Genomic DNA, 23,241 nt, shown 5'->3' with positions numbered 1-23,241 from the left:
TAAATGTAAACTGAAAGAAGTATGTTGTATGTGTGTGTATATATATATATATATGTAAGTGAAGGCGCATGGCTTAGTGGTTAGGGCATTCGGCTGACGATTGTAAGGTCGTGAGTTCGATTCCCAGCGATGCGTTGTGTCCTTGAGCAAGACACTTTATTTCACGTTGCTCCAGTCCACTCAGCTGGCAAAAATGAGTTGTACCTGTATTTCAAAGGGCCGGCCTTGTCACACTCTGTGTCACGCTGAATCTCCCTGAAAACTACGTTAACGGTCCTCATGTCTGTGGTTTGCTCAGTCACTTGCATGTTAATTCCACGAGCAAGCTGTTCCGTTCATCGTATCAGCTGGGACCCTCGTCGTCGTAACCGACGGAGTGCTCCTTTAATATATATATGTATGTCTTGATGTCCCTTTCTTGTATCACCTAACTATCTGGATGTTTTGCATTCTTGTCCCATTTTGTATTTTTATATATATATATACATATTACATGTAAGTATATATTTATCTAAATCTTGTAGGACTCTATTTTTTTGTCCTTTTATTCCTTCCTTCCTTCTTTCTATCAGCCCTTTCATGCTTATTTTATTCATTCCACTTGTTCTTTCGTTCCCCCTCTCTCACATTTCATTTCCTTCCTCTTTTTACTTCACTGTGTCCCTGTCATTTTTTCCCGCCCCTCCTAATTTATTTTGTCCCTCAGCATCTATCTCTTTCTCTTCTCTCCCCATGTGACCAGTGTTCGGCCAAGCCTGACCTTTCTTTCTTGGTTCAGCCATTGGCTGTGCAGCATCTATATTCTTCCCTGTGCTTGTGAAATCCGATATCCCTGCCATAAGGCTTCATTTCCACACACATCAGCTTAATTTAGTTCATCCTTAGTCAAAAGACACCTGTTGTTATGTCCTGTTATTTGTATTTATGTAACTTTCTCCATTTTTCCGTCCTTGTTTTCGTATACATTTGCTGCTTTCTTCCAAGGAATCTAATGCTCTTAGCTTAGTTTTTCCTTGGGGCTGGCCAGATTGGAGCAATCTCGAGTATAACCAGCTGAAATTGCAAGGATAATCCGGAACGCGACTGAGGAAAGAAAATTCTGAATGACCTGTCCTTGTTTGCTTTGTATCGTCTATCTCGATGTTTTGTTGTCCCTATCTTGTGTCACCTGTCTGGATGTTTTGCGTCCTTGTCCCATTTTGTGTATATATATATATATATATATATCACTGTGACCGACCAGGCTATCAGATGTTGCTACACATCACTGGTCACAATGACACTACCCCACTGGCCAAGCAAGCAGGCCAACAGAAGAAAGAGTGAGAGAAAGTTGTGGCAAAAGAGTACAGCAGGGATCGCCACCCACCCCCCTGCCAAAGCCTTGTGAAGCTTTAGGTATTTTCGCTCAATAAACACTCACAACGCCCGGTCTGTAAATCGAAACCGCAATCCTACGACCACGAGTCCACTGCCCTAACCACTGGGCCATTGTGCCTCCATATATATATATATATATATATATATATATATATATACACACACACACACACACACGTGTGTGTATCTTTGTGTCTATCCTCCCCACTACTTGACAAACAGTGTTGGGGTGTTTATGTCCCCATAATTTAACTGTTCAGCAAAAGAAACCAATAGGACGAATGCCAAGCTTAGGCTTAGGGAAAAAAAGGACAAAAAAAAAAAAGCACAGGTGCTAATTCGACTAAAAATTCTTCAAGGTGGTGCCCCGGCATGGCCACAGTCTAATAATAAACAAATAAAAGAAAAAATAGAAAACTATTTAGAAACACACACACACATACATACACAGAAGCATATCACACACAGACATCAAAAAATAATTATAGGACCAAGGTTTTAGAATAATTTCCAAACATGACACTCCCTTTCCAGTCTTTCTTTAATTTATTGTTTTTTTTATCGCTTTTTGCTTTTTTTTTGTTCTTGTTCCCCTCAGTCATTTTGAATGAGTTCATGTTTTGTCGTAAAAGTCACATATTTATAAAGTACAGCCAGAGTGAATCTCTGGTGTTCATGTCTTTACTGTAGATTATTAATGATTTTAATTGAAGAGTGATCAGGCTTTTTACACGTATTTGAAATCATACAAAAACAACTTCACCACCAAGTTTTCATAATATTGTTTCATTGTTTGATTAGTTAATCATTTCATTAATTTTCATGTCCATTAATTAGTTGGTCTTGTTGGTTTACATCATAAACGTCATCTTCATCATCATCATCTTCAACATCATCAATGTCATCGTTTTCATTACCATGGTCACCTCTATCACCAGCTTCACTATTATCATCATTTTGTTTTAAGATTTTATAATACTGCAAAATAAATAAAAGAGAAAGTAAATAATAATGGTAATAATAATAATAATTCAGACTGACAGTAATAGAAGCTAGAAGGCCTGATTTAGTAGTAGTAGATAAAGAGAACAGAAAGTGTCATAGTAGTAGATAAAGAGATTAGAAAGTGCCAGATAATTGACTTTACAGTCCTAAATGATGAGAAAGTCAATGTACCAGAACCTAGCCATTGATTTACAGAGACAATGGAAAGTGCGAGCAAAATGTACCCCTGTAGTTATAAATGCATTAGGAACTAACCCTAAAAATTTGAACAGATGGATAGAGGAAATAGGCATAAAATCTAGTTTAGTGCAGTTCCAGAAAACAGTGTTATTAGGGACAGCTAGAATACTTAGGTGGGTTCTTGGCATCTAAGGTTACCTGTATCCTGATGTTAGCAGTTTATTCTGTTGTACCTATATGAAATAATAATAATAATAATAATAATAATATTAATAATAATTTTTTTTTTCTTTACTACCACAGAGGGGACAAACAAGGACAGACAAAGGGATTAAGTCGATTATATCGACCCCAGTGCGTAACTAATTCAGACTGACAGAGTGATAGAAGCTAGAAGGCCTGATTTAGTAGCAGTAGTAGTAGTAGATAAAGAGAATAGAAAGTGCCAGATAATTGACTTTACAGTCCCAAATGATGAAAACGTTTGTATGAGAAATATAAAAAAAAAAAAAATAGCAAAGAACAAGGACCTAGATATTGAATTACAGAGACTAGGGAAAGTGCAGGTAAAAATAAATCCCAGTAGGTATAGGTGCATTGGGAACTATCCTTAAAGATCTGAACAGATAGCTAGAGGAAATAGGCATATAACCCAGTTTAGTACAGCTCCAGAAAACTGTGTTATTAGGGACAGGTAGGATACTAAGGTGGGTTCTTGGCATCTAAGGTTACTTGATGTAACCCAGTAGGAGGGTTCTTGGCATCTAAGGCAACTTGCTGTAACCCGATGTTAGGATTCTTTTCTTTTTCCAACTGTTGAGTGTATATGAAAATAATAATCAAAGCTAATAAACCAGACATTGTTGTCAAAGACGAAAAAATAATAAAGTCAGCTTATTGATTGACAAGAGCATACCTTGTGATCATAATATCACAGCGAAAGAATTTGATATGCTTAGAAAATATAAAGATTTGATGATTAAAATGAAAAATGATGTGGTATCTCAAGATGGTTACAATACCAGTAATTGTAGGAGTAATTGGAATGATCAAAAAGGGAACTGAAAATTATTTGAGGATAATCCCTGGCTTACCATCCTTTCAGGAACTGCAAAAGATTATCATAACTGGTACATCACATGTATTGAGAACAGCATTGTTGCTGTGAATTTCCACATTATTTTCTACTAGCAGTATAACCCGGAATTAAGTTAAGATTATTAAGCTAATCTAGTTCTTTATTTCAAACCGAACTAAGTAATATCGATGTCAAATTTGGGTGAAATCCATTGAAATTGGTTTATTTATATATATATATATATATATATATATATATATATATAATATATATATTATATAATATATATATTATATAATATATATATTATATAATATATATATATAATATATACGATCAACACATACGAACACACATGTACGTACACCTATTGCATGTTTTGTGCACGCATACATGTTCATAAACAGAAATGAATGGAAAAAATGTTGTTAAATTTGTAGATTAACACTCACACGATTTTCACAAAGAAAAAAACATTGTTTTTTAGTGTGGAAGCAACTACTCTGGCCTACAAAACCCTTTTTGTGGTCCATGAAACGGAGTGGGGTGTGGTGGAAGCTTCAGAAATTGTACCCATTTATATTGTGTAATTCACTGACAAACTGTTACCTACCTCTTTGTTGTTAAATAAATGGATTCTCAACAGAACACTTTTTTACTTGGCGTAAAAGAAAAACAAAACTCTTTCGCACCCAAAGTAATGTTTCTGTGAGAGAGAGGGAGGAGAAAGAGGAACGATTTAAAATAAATATATTGTAATTGTTGTGTGAGAAAGTATATATACTATGATTATAAAATATAGTATCTTTCAAAAACATTCTGAATTTGAACACTATATCTCTTACTCTTTTACATGTTTCAGTCATTTGACTGCAGCCATGCTGGAGCACCGCCTACCACCTTTAGTCGAGCAACTCGACCCCGGGACTTATTCTTTGTAAACCCAGTACTTATTCTATCGGTCTCTTTTGCCGAACCGCTAAGTGACGGGGACGTAAACACACCAGCATCGGTTGTCAAGCAATGCTAGGGGTACAAACACAGACAGACAAACACATACACATACATATATATGACAGGCTTCTTTCAGTTTCCATCTACCAAGGCATTGGTCGGCCCGGGGCTATAGCAGAAGACACTTGCCCAAGATGCCACGCAGTGGGACTGAACCCGGAACCATGTGGTTGGTTAGCAAGCTACTTACGACACAGCCACTCCTCACACATACACACGATGGCTTCCACACAGCTTGTTTAAGAAAAAACAAAACATTTTACATTTTATTTTTTATGAACATCGTCACTTACTCTCCCTCTCTCTCACTTTGTCTCTCCCTTTTTTTTTGTTTAGATGCTGTGAAACTCTCTGCCTCTCTTCCACTTTTCTTTACCTTGTGTTTTTTTCTTGTTAGACGCTCTCAAACTATCTTCCACTCTTTCTTACACATGCATTTTCTTTACTATTTTTGTTAGACGTTGCAAAACACTCTCTCTCCCTCACACACATACATCAACACACAACTTCTCTCTCTCCCTCACACACACACTTTCGCTTGGCTATGGCTAGAAGGGACTTAACTCATGTTAACAACCTTCAAAATAGGTAAAAGCTATGGCTGAAAATAGATTTTTACTGCTAAAAGCTATTGCTGAAAATAGATTTTTACCGCTATCCGTGGGTGCCTTGGGAAAAAAATAAGTTGACAAAACCCAGATAGGATGTTGACGAATGTCCTCCTAAAATTGGAGCAACATGCATGCTAATTTGTGGACGTGCATAAATTACAATCACGTACACACACACATGATGCCATTTATAGATAGATTTTTCCTTTCTTTCTTTTTGTGTTTCTTCCCCCTTTTTCTGTCATGTGACTTTGTAAATGAACAATCTGGTGTCTTTAGTTTAATGGCCTACCAATGTATACAGGGAGTTTCTTTGCCCTAGGTGTTGGGTAGACACTCAGCAAGAAATGGAAATAAAATTGAAAGAAGAGTATAATGATGATAATAATAATAATAATAAAAGACCTGATGCAATATCAGGCACTGACTTTCAAGGCTTCTGATCTTAACTGATTGGGGGTGTTATTATGTACATATTTTGTCTTGGTGTAAAAGATGGGCTACAACAAATATTCTGCACCATACCATAGATTTGCTTGTCAGTTGTTTGACCATAACCAAATGAGTATGTCCATTAGAGGCTGACGATATGTGCATCTCTGCCCACAAGCAGGAGTAGTGGGGAAGCGTCATAGTCATGTATTGAGAGGGATTCTTTGGGGTTTGAATAATTCACCTCTGGAAACATGTATGTTTTATTCAACATCTTTAAACGACCCTTATTCAGGGACTTTCTGAGCAAGATGGGCTACTTGACCTGGAGTAAAATTCTAACTGAGTTTCCACCTACAAAGTCATGTGATGTTTATCGCAATTTTTGATCATCATATTGCACACGTAGTTGTGATGTACCCTTATTAGACAGGCTGTCATGATGGGTATTAGACATGGCCTGGGCCTATACTGGTTGAAACATATCAAGGTTATCTTCTTGCTTTGAAATTTTGATGAGGTAACTGTTAAGTTTTGGAATGATATTGTTAGGTTGGTGAGACAGGCCACTTCTAGTCAGTTTGAGTATAAAACAGGCAGACTATTTGGGCCATATAAAGCTGATTTAAATCCCAAAAGATTAAACCCTGCAATGGGTTGGTGTCCCATTCATTGGCACGATTGTGATCTCTGTCACTTAGACATTATGGAAAATGGGTAACTGGCTTTAAGTGAAACAAAAAGAAAAAACAACCCCTACCCAAGAGACAAATATATCTCTGCTAGAAGTGGTTTATTTCAACCTCTAAAAAAAATTATAAGTGAGTAAGAAAAGAACATAGAATGTAAAACACAGGTTTAAATAATGAAAGGTATTTAATCAATGCCTAGACCATTCTTACCTTCCTGCCACACTGCTCATGTTGAAGTGACAACACATTAATCATGTTATTGCCACTTAACGTGTTCTTCATGTTGTTGTTCTAAGCAAAAAAGTTAACACTAAATTCCAGGAATAACTCTCAGACTTCCATATAATGGTTTTGTTTTCATCAGAATTATGTGTTTAGCACAATTCAAAACTGAAAGTGGTTCAATGAGGAGCCATTTTCAATACAATCTCTCTGTATGTGTATGTTTGTATACACAACCAAACATACACAGGTGTAAACATATATATATGCATACATACACATATATACAAACATACATACACACACACTTATATAGAAGTAAGGGTCATTAATCAAAAGTCAAATCCTAATTTATATCTAACAATGATTTCGGTGCCAAAACACGTTTGATTTTGATAACAAGGAGACTAATGTATCTATCGAAATTCTTGCATAACAGATAACAGACAAAAAGAAACACAAACACACGCAAAAAGAAAGAAAAAAGACAAGAAACACAAATCTCTATGGATGTAGACATAAATAAGCTTCTTAGGAAAGGAGTTAACTCACATATATTTCATACACACATAAACACTCTCACACATCATCAAAATGTATATTTGTATAAGTCTGTATGTGTGTGTGTGTATGTATATATATATATATATATATCTATATATATATATATATATATATATATATGCATGTTTGTGTATACATCTGTGCATGTATGTATGGATATATACAGGTGCAGGAGTGGCTGTGTGATACAAAGCTTGCTTACCAACCACATGGTTCTGGGTTCAGTCTCACTGTGTGATACCTTAGGCAAGTGTCTTCTGCTATAGCCTCAAGCTGATCAATGCCTTGTGAGTGGATTTGGTAGACAGAAACTGAAAGAAGCCTATCATGTATATATATATATATATATATATATATATATGTGTGTGTATGTATGTGTGTGTATGTTTGTGTATCTGTGTTTGTTCCCCCACTATTGCTTGACAACTGATGTTGGTATATTTATGTCCCTGTAACTTAGCTATTCAGCAAAAGAGACCAATAGAATAAATAGTAGGCTTACAAAGAATAAGTCCTGGGATCGATTTGCTTGACAAAAGGCAGTGTTCCAGCATGGCCTCAGTCAAATGACTGAAACAAATAAAAGAATGTGTATGTATGTTTGTGTGTTTTTATATATATATATATGTATGTTGAAACACTCCTGTCAAATCCTGGGACCTTGAAGACTGCTTAAATGCAAGAAAGTATACTAGTCCCTTAATATTTGATATTCAATATTTCATTTATTCAATAAGACAATAAATACTTCATTTCATTTTACTATATATATATTATTTATATATTCTATATTCTACATTAATATTATAAAGAATATAAATAAAACATAAAAACAGAGTTGGAATTTCTTTGAATAATATATATCCCTCTATACACAATCATACAAACCCCTTTTTATTTATATATATACATATATATATATATATATATATATATGTGTGAGTGTGTGTACGCATTTTTTGGTTTGCCTATAAAAATTCCGTTAGAGTTATTGTTCTGGCTCTTTATAATTTGATTTCAATTTCATCAAGGTCAGCTTTTTGCTTATCATCCCTTCTGGGGTCAGTGAAATAAAGTGTAAGTCAATGTTATCGATTAATCCCTTTCCCTTAAAATTACTGGCCTTGTACCAAAATCAGAAAACATTCGTTCTACAGCTGTTTCGATGTTATAAACATCATCAACCATATAATCATTACATAATACATAAATTGATAAATAATTCATTCATTAGAATGAAACGAATAAGGTGTTTCATCAGGAAGGAATTATAAAACATAATCTATGATATTTAATCCTGTTGAAATTAGTTATCTTTTCATAATTAATAAATTATGTATTATAGGAACAGATGTGGCTGTGTGGTTAAGACGTTGGTTCAGTTTCATTGCAAGACATCTTCAACAAATATCTTCTTCTATAGCCCCAGGCTAGCCAAAGCCTTGGAATTTGGTAGATGAAAGCTAAAAGAAAGCTGTCGCGCGCGCGCGTGTGTGTATATATATATATATATTATATATATGTGTGTGTGAAGATTTTAAGTGCATGTCTGTTAGTGTGTGTGTGTTTAGTGTATGTACCTGCTTATTTTCATATGTAAATGATCATGTGGTCATATATATATATGTGTACTTATGTGTGAGTGAGTGTGTGTGTGTGTGTTTATATATATATATATTTTATTTTTTTTATGTACCCTTTTCAAGCCTAGCCAGGCTCATGGGCCCGGTTTCCATGGCGTATGTGTTTCCCTCAGCTGGATGGGACACCAGTCCATCGCAGCATTACCCAAGAAACAGGAAGAAAGAGTGAGAGAAAGTTGGGGCGAAAGAGTACAACAGAGGTCGTCACCACCCTCTGCCAGAGCCTCGCGGAGCTTTAGGTGTTTTCGCTCAATAAACACGCACAACGCCCAGTCTGGGAATTGAAACTGTGATCCTCCGACCGCTAGTCCACTGCCCTAACCACTGGGCCATTGCGCCTCCACACACACACACACACACACACACACACACACACACACACACACATATATGTGAATATATATGTATATATATATGTGTATATATACACACACACACACATATATATAGAGAGAAATATATAAGTATATGTGTGTGTATACAAGCATGGATATGTCTATGGATCTATATATATATGTCTGTCTGTGTGCAAGCATTTTTATGAATGGAGAATTTATATGTATATATGTTAGCATATGTGTCTGTGTGAGTGAGAGAGAGAAAGAGACAGTGTGTGTAAGTATGGAAACAAAGGTATGAGTATGTGTATGTGTGCATGTGTATATTTCACAAAGCAATTGGATTTTTGAGAAGTGAGATTTCCTAAAACAACACTTTAGTCGGGGGGAAATAAAGATGAGGGGATGATAGGGAGATCTCGTTAGTAAATGATGGAATAATTAACTTATTTAAGAGCAACTTTTTAATTAAATTTATTTCAGCTAAAAGGTATGTCTGTGATTTTAACAGCAACAAATACACAGATATGTGAGATGAGAGAAAATGAGAACAGATACACTCACAGACATTTAGAAGTGTTTGTGCAAGTGTTTTTCTGGTTGTGCACTTCTTGTCTTCAATAATTATATATTTCCTCATCATTATCATCTTAGAATGTCTGTTTTCCATACTGGCATAATTTTGTCAGCTTCACAGGATCCAATGAGCTGAAGGATTGCATTGAGTGCCAATGTCTTCTTTTGACATGTTTTCCATAGCTCAATGCCTTTCCTAATACCAATCACTTCATAGAATACACTCAGTGGCTATTATTCTGTGGCACCAACACTAATGGGTTTGCCAAGTAATTCACAAGACAAACAAACTATAAAGGCCTCCACAACTGAGTAGGAGTATAGTAGAGGGATATAGATGTTCTTTATGTCAGGTGTTAAGAGGTTAGAGTTATGTCAGGGGGACAGGAACAGGTATCTTGTTATAGAAAAGATACACAGCTACCGCAGATTATATAAGAGTGGGTGGGGATTGCTGGAAAGAGAGATAAAGGCAGTAGTGATGAAGTGACATGGTGTACTTGCAAGGTAGAAGGTGAGCATAAACGAGAACAGGGACATTGGGTTGAGAAGAGTGGGTGGGTCAGTTCATAAGAGGATATGAGGAGAGGCTTGGCCCAAGAATACCTCAAACCAAAATTAAAATAAAGACCCTCAAAAGCACAAGGATAAGTGTTATAAGGAACTGAAGCACATTGACTATACTATCAGAAGATCACTATCTTGTGTATCTCACACAGAAATTACCTGAGACTAAGATACACTGTAGAACAAAAAAAAAGGAATAGCATGACAAGGAGATTTTTGGTGATAAATTCACTGGATCAATTCCAATGAGACCTTACACATCAACAGTAACATCAATAAGAAAGTTTAAAGATAGAGAGGGAAGAACAGCAATTCACATGACAAGACTGAATTTTCAAATTACATTTTGAAGTTAACCAAATCATCAACATTATTATTAAACACAATGAAATAACTAAGTAGTAACAGCTGCTTGTGTTATGTGAGTAGTCAAAGCATGTTATTTCTATTCTATCCAAATACACAGCACTCAGCAAACATTTAGTGAACAGCGATAATTAGTTTCTTATATAAATCTGTTAAACAGGCACCATGTTTCCTTTATGTTAAATGAAAGCAATCAAAATTATTTTAACCCTTTAGCATTTAAACCAACCATATCTAGACTAAATATTATGCTTGTTTTATGTTAAAATAAATCAGATCTGGCTTCTCACACCTACCCTGCAATGTTATTCCGAAAAAATTAAACACTCCAATTACCGTAAATCCTCGAGTATAATCCGCAATTTTTATCCCAAAATTTAAAGGTTAAAATCCCTAGTGTGTACTATATAGGAGGTTAAAAATGAAAAAATATTTTCTAAGCAATGTCCGAGTCTCTATTTGCTACCCGGCAATGTTTATTCAGACGTATTTTGTGACATCGGGTGCGAAAATACCTTAAGCTAAGCCTGAAAGTAATGAAGTCATAAAAGAATCATCCATAACTTGCAATAATCAAGATTTATTATAATATAAGCATTCAGAACACAGAATAACATGTAACAAAAACAATTTGCAAACATATTTACATTCCCATATAACAGTTAAGAACATCACCATTATTGTATTACGCATGTGCAGAAGTGTTTGTTCGACTAGATGCTGCTGGCTTAATTACGCATGACTCAAGTTAGAGAAGGAGTGCGTATTATACACAAGGTTTAGGTTTTTCAGAGGTACAGCTCCCTAAAAATCTCCTGCATATTATACTCAAGGGCAGACTATACTCTAAGATTTATGGTATCTGAAAGCTCAAGGCTACAAGATAATGCATGATTAATTCAGAGCAGTGTGACTAAATTAGCATTACACTTGAGAGAGTAAGCTGAACACTAAAGGGTTAAATTTGTCCATAACATTATGTCAAGACAAAAATGGAAGCTTCAGGGAAGAAGAATGAAAAACTGATGGGGATGGAGAAGAGAAGTACAGAGAAATATAAAAGAAGCAGAGAGAAGAGCGGCAGAAAGACAGATGGAAAGAGAAGTATGCGTTAAGCATCGTGATGGAGTGTCTACCCAAAACCTTAGAATATATTTTGACGTCAGGAGGTCTTACCCTTAAAGGGTGAATAACATGGTAGCTGTACTTCAAGCAATTTTTCTTAGTGGGATATATTCTGGGTCGTTGGAAGAGGAAGAGGAGGAAGTGGTGGTCGTGGTAGTGATGAAGGTGGTGGTGGTGGTGGATGAGGCAGTGGTAGTAGCAATGGTATTTTTTAACTTTACATGAAAATGTAGAAATAATTATTAAATAATTATAAAATTAAAAACAAACAAAAACACAAACATTTCACAATTATCGAAACGAAAGAAAAAGAGAAATTAAATTAATTGATAACATCGAATGCAGAAGTTAAGCAAACAAAGAATCCCCCAAAATATTTTTTAAAACAATGCAAAAATAAAATACAAAAAAGAAAAAGAATTAACACAACAACACAAACAACAAAAATACTAAAAAAGGGGCAGGGGTACAATTAATGTCTTGATACAATATTTCATTATTATTTAAAAAAAAAAAACTTTGATATTTTTTGTGGGGGCAGGGCACTGAATTTTTTTTCCCTCTAATATTTTAATTATTTTCTTTTATATTCAATAATCGTCATTTTGAGAATTTCTAGCTATTGATCATATCGATAATATTAATGTTGTTGTTGTTGCTGTTTAAGTGATCCACAATTCCTCAAAATATAAAATATTGTCAAAAATTTGGAAAACAAAAAAAAAAGAAAAAATAATAAATACAGCTGAAATTTTGAAAAATTAAAATATGCGTATGAAAAAAAAAGAAAATTCCAACTTAAGTATCAGCAGTTGCCCCAGTATAGTTAGAATCGGTAAAAACTGTACAAAGCGAATACAGGCAGACCTAGTACGCAGACACATTAACCATGAGATGTCAATTGTGTGAATTTTGGCACACAAGGAACAATTTTCGAGTCATATGTCTATTTTTTGAAGCCAGTTACCATTTATTAATGATTATTATTATTATCATTAGTGGTAGTAGTAGTAGTAAAGGCAGAGAGCAAGCATTTTTGCCAGTTTTATGTGCTCTCTTCAAATGTTGCCCTTCTTGTATATTCGTAGGCCCTGAGCCAAAATTTGAAACAATAGTTGTTGTTATTATTATTATTATTATTATTATTATTATTATCATTAGGTGGTGAGCAGGCAGAGTTATTAGCAAACTGGACAAAGTGCTTAGTGGTATGATGTCTGTCTTTACGTTCTGAGTTCAAATTTTGCCAAGGTCAACTTTGCCTTTCATCATTTTGGGGGTTGATAAATTATCAGTGAAACACTGGGGTCGATGTAATCGACAAGTCCTTTCCCCCCAAAATTTCAGGTCTTATGCCTTTAGTAGAAAGGATTATTATTATTATTAAGGCAGACAAAGTGCTTAGCCATATTTCATCCGTCTTTACATTCTAAGTACCAGTTAAACACTGGGGTTGATATAATCAACTTCCCTCCAAATTTCAGGACTTGTGCCTATAGTAGAAAGGATTATTATTATTATCATTATTATTAGTAGTAGTAAAGGCAGTGAGCTGGCAGAATTACTATTGCTTAAAGACATTTCTTCTGGTTTTATGTTGTGTTCAAATACTGCCCTTCCCCTAAATTAATGGGTTGTGAGCCAAAATTTGAAACAATAATAATAATAATTATTATTGTTGTTATCAGTACCATGAAGTGGTGAGCTGGAAGAATCATTAGGAAACTAAGCAGAATGCTTTGAAGCATTTCATTTGTCTTAATGTTCTGGGTTCGAATTTCACCGAGGTCGATTTTACCATTCATCTAGCTGATAAAATAAGTACCAGTCAAACACTTGAGTTGGTTTAATCGACCTACCTCCTCCTTCGAAATTGCAGGCCTTGTGCAAAAATGTGAAACCATCATCATTATTATTATTATTATTGAGTGAGATAGCAGTGCAGGCCATCAAAGTGACACTGGAGTAAACTATACAAAACCCAGTATATCCATCATAACTACCCGTCCAATAAGGGTACACCAGGCACATGCATCACAACCATCAAGATAACAGTGCATGACCTTGCAGGTGGGGCCCAGTTAGAATTTTCTTCACGTCGAGTAGCCCATTCCACTCATGTGGTCCTTGAAAAAGAGTTGTTTAAGGATGTTGAACAAAACACCCATGTTTCCAGAGGTGAATTATTCAAACCTAAAAGAATTCTTTGCAACACATGGTAATGGTACTCCCCCACTACTATTGCTTGCGATCAGAGATGCACATATCGTCAGCCACTAAGGGACATGCTCTGCTGGTTAAGGTCAAGCAACTGGCAAGCAAATCTGTGGTATTGAGCAGAATATTTGCTGTAGCCCCATCTTTTATAACAAGACAAATCAATGTACATGATAACACTTCCAATCAGTTAAGATCAGAAGTCATGAGAGCCACTGCTATTTACTGCATCAGGGCATTTATTATAATTGTTATTGTTATTATTATTATTATTGTTATTATTATTATTTTTATTATTATTATTATTATTATTATTATTACTATTATTGTTATTATTATTGTTATTATTACTATTATTGTTATTATTGTTATTATTATTGTTATTATTATTGTTATTATTATTGTTATTATTATTGTTATTATTATTGTTATTATTATTGTTATTATTATTGTTATTATTATTGTTATTATTATTATTAAGGGGATGAGCTGGAAGAATCATTAGCACACTGAACAAAATGCTTAGTGGACTTTGAACCCAGAACATAAAGACCGACAAAATGTTGCTGAGATCGGCTTTGCTTTTCATCATTTTGGGGTTGATGAAATAAGTACCAGTTGAGCGCTTGGGGTCGATGTAATCAACTAAACCCCTAACCCAAAATTTCAAGCATTGTGCCTATAGTAGAAATCAGTATTATTACCTCTGACTTAGTGAAGGCAGAGGTATTGTTTTCAGTCATGCTTGTTTGTTTATCTATGGACAAGATATCTCAAGAACCGCTGGATGAATTCGGACGAAACTTCCAAGGATGTTTGGCGTTGTGACTGGCATAAAGTGATTAGATGTTAGGATCGATGCGTTACCAGACAAGGATTCTGGATTATTTGTTCTATTTATTTTTTTTACTTAATTTTTGAAAGTGCTCAGGTTCATTTTTAGTATTCTCATTTATAAGAGCAGTCGAGTTTACTTAAGATATTCTCATTTTAAAAATCATCAGTGGCTAATTGTCGAGAGGACATTGGTGTTGCCTTGGCGGAGGTTTGTGCTCTCTGAGTGCTCTTGCTTGTTACCATTATTATTATCAGTGAAGGCAACAAGTTGACAGTATCTGTGCTACTTAGTAGCATTTCTCTTAGCTTTACATTCTGAGTTTAAATGCCGCCCCACCTCTAAATTTGCTAACATTTTACCGAAATTTTAAAAAACCATTATCCTTATTATTGAAGTAGCAAGCTGGCAGAATTATTACCATGCTGGGGAATATATTAGCGGCATTTCATCCAGCTTAACATTCTGAGTTCAAATTCAGCCACATTTGATTTTGCCTTTCTTCCCTGCAGGGGGTCAATAAAATCAGTACCAGCTGAATGCTGGGATTGCTGAAACCAACTTACCCATGCACTAGAAATTACTGGTCCCATGTAAAAATTTGAAAGCATTATTGTTGTCATTATTAAAGGGCAGTGAGTTTGATGAATCAATAGCATGCCAGGCGATAAAGCTTAGGGGCATTTTGTCAGTCTTTACATTCAGAGTTCAAATTCCACCAAGGTCATCTCCAATAGGATGAAAGGGGCAAATGTTTTTATCTTAGTTTGTGGCAAATGTTTTTATCAGTGTCTTGTGAGTGAACTGGAGCCACTTGAAAATAAAGTATCGTGGTAAAAAAAAAGGCAGAGAGCTGGCAGAATCGTTAGGAGGCCAAGCAAAATGCTTAGTGGTATTTCATCTCTTTATGTCCTAAGTTCAAATTCCACCGAGGTCGATTTAGCCTTTCATCCTTTCGGGGTTGATAAATTAAGTACCAGTTGCATACTGGGGTCGATCTAATCAACTGGCCCCCTCCCCACCAAATTTCAGCCCTTGTACCTATAGAAAAAAAGTATTATTTTTAAGGTAAGTTAGTGCACCAGTCGAAATGATTAGTGGTATTTCACATGTTGCTACGTTCTGAGTTCAAACTCTGATGTCGATATGCCTTTCATCCTTTTGGGGTCAATAAAATTAAGTACCAGTAGCATACTGGGGTCGATCTAATCAACTGGCCCCCTCCCTCCACCAAATTTCATCCCTTGTGTCTATAGTAGAAAGGATTATTTTTAAGGTAAGACAGCAAGCTGGCAGAATCGTTAGCACACCAGATGAAATGCTTAGCGGTATTTCGTGTGTTGCTACGTTCTGAATTCAAACTCTGAGGTTGATTTTGCCTTTCATTCTTTTCAGGGTCAATAAAATTAAGTACCAGTTGCATACTAGAGTCAGTCTAATCAACTGCACCCACCCCAGTAGAAAGGATTATTTTTAGGGTAAGGCAGCAAGCTAGCAGAATCATTAGTGCATGGGATGAAATGTTTAGCAGTATTTTGCCTGTTGCTACGTTCTGAGTTCAAATTCTGCCAGGGCTGACTTTGCCTTTCATCCTTTTCGGGTCGATAAATTAAGTACCAGTTGCATACTGGGGTCAATCTAATCAACTGCACCCCGCCCACCAAATTTCAGCCCTTGTGCTTATAGTAAAAAGGATTAATTTTAAGGTAAGGCAGCAAGCTGGCAGAATTGTTAGTGTACCGGATGAAATGCTTAGAGGTATTTTGCCTGTTGCTGTGTTCTGAGTTCAAATTTCACCGAGGTCGACTTCACCTTTCATCTTTTAGGGGGTGAGTATTTGAACTCAGAACGTAGCGGCAGACAAAATGCCACTAAATATTTCACTCAGCATACTATTGATTCAGCCAGCTAGCCATCTTATTATTCTTATATTCTTATGTTTCAGTTATTTTGACAGCGGCCATGCTGGAGTACTGCCTTTAGTCAAACAAATCAACCTCAGGACTTATTCTTTGTAAGCCTAGTACTTATTCTATCAGTCTCTTTTGCCGAACTGCCAAGTTACAGGGACATAAACACACCAGCATTGGTTGTCAAGCAATGGTGGGAGGAACAGACACAAACACACACACACACACACATATATATATGATGGGCTTCTTTCACTTTCCATCTACCAAATCCACTCACAAGTCTTTGGTTGGTCTGAGGCTATAGTAGAAGACACTTGCCCAAGGTGACACACAGTGGGACTAAAATGCAGAACCCTATGGTTGGTAAGCAAGCTACTTACCACACAGCCACTCCTGCACCTATTAATGATAATAATAATAATAATGATAATCCTTTCTACTATAGGCATAAAGCCTAGAATTTGGTACTCCTCACTTACTACTACTACTACTAATAATAATAATAATAATAATAATCCTTTCTACTATAGGCAAAAGGCCTAGAATTTGTGGGGAGGGAACAGGTTGATTACATCGACCCCAGTATTCAACTGGTACTTATTGACCCCGAAAGGATAAAAGGTAAAGTCGACCTCAGAGGAATTTGAAGTCAGAACATAAAGACAGACGAAATATCACAAAGCACTTTGTCTGGCTTGCTAATGATTCTGCCAGCTTTACACCTTATTATTAATGATGATGATGATGGTGATAATAATAATAATAATGATAAATATTATTAATAAAGCGTCAAAATTTGAGACAGCAAAAACCATTGAGAAACAATTATGTATGCCTCACTATTTATACATACACCTGAAAGAAGAAACAAATATTGAATATCGTTAATGACAATTTAATTAACTTTCAAGGTATATTTATATATATATTATATATATATATATATATACATTTTTATATATACATATACGTGGATATATATATATATATTACACATACATATATACATATATGTGGATATATATATATATATATTATATATATATATACACATACATATATACATATATGTGGATATATATCTTTATATATATTTTACACATACATATATACATTTTTATATATACACATACGTGGATATATATATATATATGTGGATATATATATACATTTTTATATATACATATACGTGGATATATATATATATATATTACACATACATATATACATTTTTATATATACACATACGTGGATATATATATATATTTGCACGAACACAAGCATAGACATACACATACATATATAGACACACACACTCACACCTATATAAAAATATATTTAAAAACATACACACACACTTATATATGCACATACTAAAACAGCTACACCAGCAAACACACACACACACACACACACACACACACACGCATTTCCTCCTCCACATCTTTGTTTTAACATCCTCTTTTCCCTGATTGCATGAGTCAGGCTTACGTATTTTTGCTACACTGTGAGAATTACTATTTTAGAAGAAAAATGAGTTTATTTGAAATATATCTCATATTTACTAATTTTATTAAATTGGTAAAACTACTTTGGAGAAAATGGTCTTAGAGCATTCTGTCTTTTATCTTTTACTTGTTTCAGGCATTAGACTATGGACATGCTGGGGCACCGCCTTGTGGAATATTTTTTAGTCAAATGAATCAACTCCAGTACTTATCTTTTACATAAGCCTGATACTTAGTCTATTGATCACTTTTGTCAAATTGCTAAGTTACAGGGATGTAAATAAACCAACATCGGTTGTTACATGGTTGTGGAGGATACACACAAGCACACACAAATACATGACAGGTTTCTATCAGTTTCCATCTATCAAATCTACTCAGAAGTTTTTGGTTGGCCCAAGGCTATAATAGAAGACACTTCCCTAAAGTGCCACACAGTGGGACTGAACCCAGAACCATGTGGTTGAGAAGCAAGCTTCTTACCACCCAGCCATGCCTGCACGTATCTATTCTTGTATTCTCTTACTTGTTTCAGTCATTTGACTGCAGCCATGCTGGAGCACTGCCTTTGGTCAAACAAGTCGACCCCAGAACTTATTCTTTGTAAGCCTATACTTATTCCATTAGTCGCATTTGCTAAACCACTTAGCTCGGGGACATAAACACACCAACATCGGTTGTCAAGCGATAGTGGTGGGGACAAACACAGATACACAAATACACACACACACACACATATATTTATAGACGACGGGCTTCCTTCAGTTTCCATCTACCAAATCCACACACACAGCTTTGATCGGCCTGAGGCTATAGCAGAAGACACTTGCCCAAGGTGCCACAGAGTGGGACTGAGCCCAGAACCATGTGGTTGGGAAGCAAGCATTTTACCACACACAGCCACACTTGCACCCATTTATTTACATTTTTTAAATGGAGATCATTTGACAAACACACACAGCAACATATTCACTTTTGTTCATTATTCTATATTAAAATAACAAAGGCACGTGAGTATATTGTGAGTATATTTACCTACAAATCAATAACAGCAAAAGTGTACAGTAGAGAAACAATATTGAAGACGCAAGTGAAAACTTTAATAGGCTATTTATCAAATACTTTGTTCTTTAAATTCTCTCATTATTGAAAATTTTCCTTCTTGTTTTTCAGTACAAAACATCAACATAGTAAATGATGAACAAATTAAATTTTGTTAGATTTGTGCACTTGCTTAACTCCAATTACCATCACTCTTCTACTTCATAATATCAAGATATAAAATTTAACCATTCTGTTATTTATTTGGTTTGTTTATATTTTGTATCAAAAGAAATTCAATAATGACATAATTATAATGTATAGAAAGGCAGTATTCAATTCATTAAATATTTCAGTTTACATTTGAGTCTTCAGTATCATATCCTTGCAATATATCACCACCACTACTACTACTACTACTTTTAAAGTTATTATCAACAAAGTTGTGAGCTGGCAGACTCATTAGCATGCTGGACGAAATGCTTAGCGGTATTTCGTCTGGCGCTACGTTCTGAGTTCAAATTCCGCCGAGGTCGACTTTGCCTTTCATCCTTTCGGGGTTGATTAAATAAGTACCAGTTACGCACTGGGGTCCATATAATTGACTTAATCCATTTGTCTGTCATTATTTGTCCTCTCTGTGTTTAGCCCCTTGTGGGTAGTAAAGAAATAGGTATTTCGTCTGTCTTTATATTCTGAGTACAAATTCCACTGAGGTCGACTTTGCCTTTCATCCTTTTAGGTTCAATAAATTAAGTACCAGTTGTGTACTGGGGTCGATGTAATTGACTCATCCCTCCCCCCAAAACTGCTGCCCTTGTGGCAAAACTTGAAACCCTTATTATTATTTAGTCTTTGCACAGCTTCTAACACTGGAGATGTACTTCGGTGTCAGGGGTTCCCTACTAGTGAACTAAGATAACACCCCTTGTTTTTCAAGTACCATCCATCACTTGTCTATTTTACTCATTTCCTTTTCTTTTAACCTCTTATTTTTTGTTTCTCCTTTCTGCATATACATTATACATACACCTCTACATCATTCCTCTTGCCCTTTCATGTGCCACCCTAAATTTCTTCCCTTAGTCTTTCATATTTTGCACCAGCACTATTGCTTCCCACTTGCACATAACCTTCTTCCATTTCCACTTAGCCCTGTAAAAGAACACAGAAGGTTGGGCCTCCAACCAGGCCTTCATTGATACCCTTAAAGCCAGCAATGTCCAAGTTCTTTTACAGAGCTTAGATAAACTGTAAGACCGCTGCAATAAGTTTGTGAATCTGAGAGGGAAATATGTTAAATATTATATTTTACTCAAAGACAAGAGCTTTTCAACATGCCCTCGGAGTATGAGTGGGTGCTGGAAATTTCCTGGCTTTAAGGATTTTGTGAAAGGCTTGGTTGGAGGTCTAACCTTCTGAGTTCTATTACAGAGTTAGAAAAAAAATAAAGGATTGCTAATATGGGAATTTAACGGATCCTCTTGTATTTTCTTTTACCCAAAGCTAGGAACTTTTCAGCAGACCCATAGACATATAAACATACTTACTTCTTTACTACCCACAATGGGCTAAACACAGAGGGGACAAACAAGTACAGACAAATGGATTAAGTTGATTATATCGACCCCAGTGCGTAACTGGTACTTATTTAATCGACCCTGAAAAGATGAAAGGCAAATTCGACCTCGGCGGAATTTGAACTCAGAACATAACGACAGACAAAATACCTATTTCTTTACTACCCACAAGGGGCTAAACACAGAGAGGACAAACAAGGACAGACAAATGGATTAAGTCGATTATATCAACCCCAGTGCATAACTGGTACTTAATTTATCGACCCCAAAAGGATGAAAGGTGAATTCGACCTCGGCGGAATTTAAACTCAGAACGTTTCCGCCAGCTCGCCGCCCTCCTACATAGACACATATACAAACATGTATACACACACATGGTAACAGTAATACCCATGTAGAATAACACAGCATGGGCTTTGAATGTAGAAGATTTGCAAAGACTAAAAAGATATAAAGTTAGCAGACTTCAACTGAAGGTGTAGTGTTTGTGTGCATCGTCTTTGGAGTACAAATAAGCTGGGAGAAAAAGTATTGTGCAAGAGAGAAGACTGTGGTGACATGGGTATATGCCATATATGGAGTATGAGACACTTCATGCGTAACTTCATCCTTCATGTGTAACACTTACTTACTTGTACTTGTGGCGACATTCACCCTGGGTGGGTTGAGTCGGCTTCTTCCTTGGAAGAAGTTTCGTGGGAATATGTGGATTTCACAAGCGGTCCCCAACAATCCCGCATGTAGAGACATCCTGTTTGCCGCAGATTGTCTGCAGATGCAGGAACAGAACAAGGATTTTCACCAGAGCCCCGTCTGCCGGGTTGTGGCCCTAATACCACTCGGTGTCAGACCAATCCACCTTGGGTGGCCCTACCAGGAACCGAAATTCCCGACGGCATAGCTCTGACACTACCCGTTGCCAGCATCCCCACCACGGTGAGGAGGGGATGGACTTTGGAGATGCAAATGTGTAACACACAGCCATGCCATTGAAATTTCCTCTTATGCCCATTGCATCTGATTTCTCTTTGGTCAAGTCTAATTCTATTTTGAGGTACAATATTTCCACAAACCCTGCACATCATGCATGCTTCATTTCCTTCAGACTGTCACGAGTTCCTGCACTTATCTCCATGCACACATACATATACACATTTAAGCGTATGTATATTTATAGTATATATATATATATATATATATCATCATCATCATCATCATCATCATTGTTTAATGCCTGTTTTCCATGCTAGCACGGGTTGGACGGTCCGACCGGAGTCTGGAAAGCCAAGAGGCTGCACCAAACTCCAGTCTGATCTGGCAATGTTTCTACAGCTGGATACCCTTCCTAATGCCAACCACTCCATGAGTGTAGTGGGTGCTTTTTACATGCCACTGGCACAGGGGACAGAGGAGGCTGGCAGCGGCCACGATCGGTTGATGCCTTTTACGTGCCACTGGCATGGACGTCAGTCAGGGTGGTGCTGGCGTCGGCCATGTTCAGACGGGGTTTTTTATGTGCCACCGGCACAGGTACCACAACTACTATTTCCATTTGATGTTGATGAACTTGACTCAATAGGTCTCCTCAAGCACAGCAGGTCACCCTACGATCCAAGGTAAGCACAGCAGGCAATCCTGTGGGCCATGAACTCACTTCATTTGTCAGGTCTTCACAGTCACAGCATATGTCCAGAATTCTCGGTCTTTTGTCATTGCCTCTGTGAAGCCCAACATTCAAAGGTCATGCTTGACCACCTCATTCCTGGGTCTACCTCTACCCCAGATTCCTTCAAGTGTTTGGGAGTGGCACTTCTTTACACATCTCTCTTCATCCATCCATATTACATGACCATACCAATGCAAACGTCTCTCCTACATGCCACATTCAATGCTTCTTATGTCCAACATTTCTCTCAAGGCACTTACACGCTGTCGTGCATGCAGCTGACATTACACATCCAGCGGATCATTCTGCTGATCCGCTGGATGTGCAATATATATGTACATATATATCTATACATACACATATACATGAATACTTGTACATGTGTTTATAATATATATGTACATATATCTATACACACACACAACTCATGATGATAATATATATGTACACACACACACACACACATATATATATATATATATTTATATATGCATAAACACTTATCATCATCATCATTTAGTGTCCGCTTTCCATGCTGGGGTCAGGGAAGCCGGAAGACTGCACCAGGCCCAGTCTGATCTGGCAATGTTTCCACGGCTGGATGCCCTTCCTAATGCCAACCACTCCATGAGTGTAGTGGGTGTTTTTTACGTGCCACCGGCACGGGGGCCAGGCGAGGCTGGCAATG

General features: G+C 36.3%; 1 protein-coding gene across 4 annotated transcripts in view; it reads right to left on the bottom strand.

The window, feature by feature from the left end:
• Nucleotides 1-1,906: 1,906 nt before the first annotated feature.
• The window catches only part of LOC115223274 (UNC93-like protein MFSD11), a 73,048-nt gene continuing 51,713 nt past the window's right edge, over nt 1,907-23,241 (bottom strand). Inside the window, exons 14-15 of one of the 4 annotated variants that reach the window (XM_036512089.1) lie at nt 11,845-12,008; nt 1,907-2,358 (exon numbers count right to left, since the gene is read on the bottom strand). In XM_036512089.1, coding sequence (XP_036367982.1) covers nt 2,194-2,358; nt 11,845-12,008 — 329 coding nt within the window. In that variant the 3' untranslated portion in view covers nt 1,907-2,193. Of the gene's footprint in view, nt 2,359-2,763; nt 2,799-11,844; nt 12,009-23,241 lie in introns of those variants that run through there. The other 3 variants (XM_036512091.1, XM_029793780.2, XM_036512090.1) reach the window with 3 other exon arrangements.

This window comes from Octopus sinensis, linkage group LG22 (assembly GCF_006345805.1).
Source record: "Octopus sinensis linkage group LG22, ASM634580v1, whole genome shotgun sequence".
NCBI lineage: Eukaryota > Metazoa > Mollusca > Cephalopoda > Octopoda > Octopodidae > Octopus > Octopus sinensis.
Note: the sequence above shows the minus strand (reverse complement) of the source record. Positions and strands in the feature narration are given on the sequence as shown.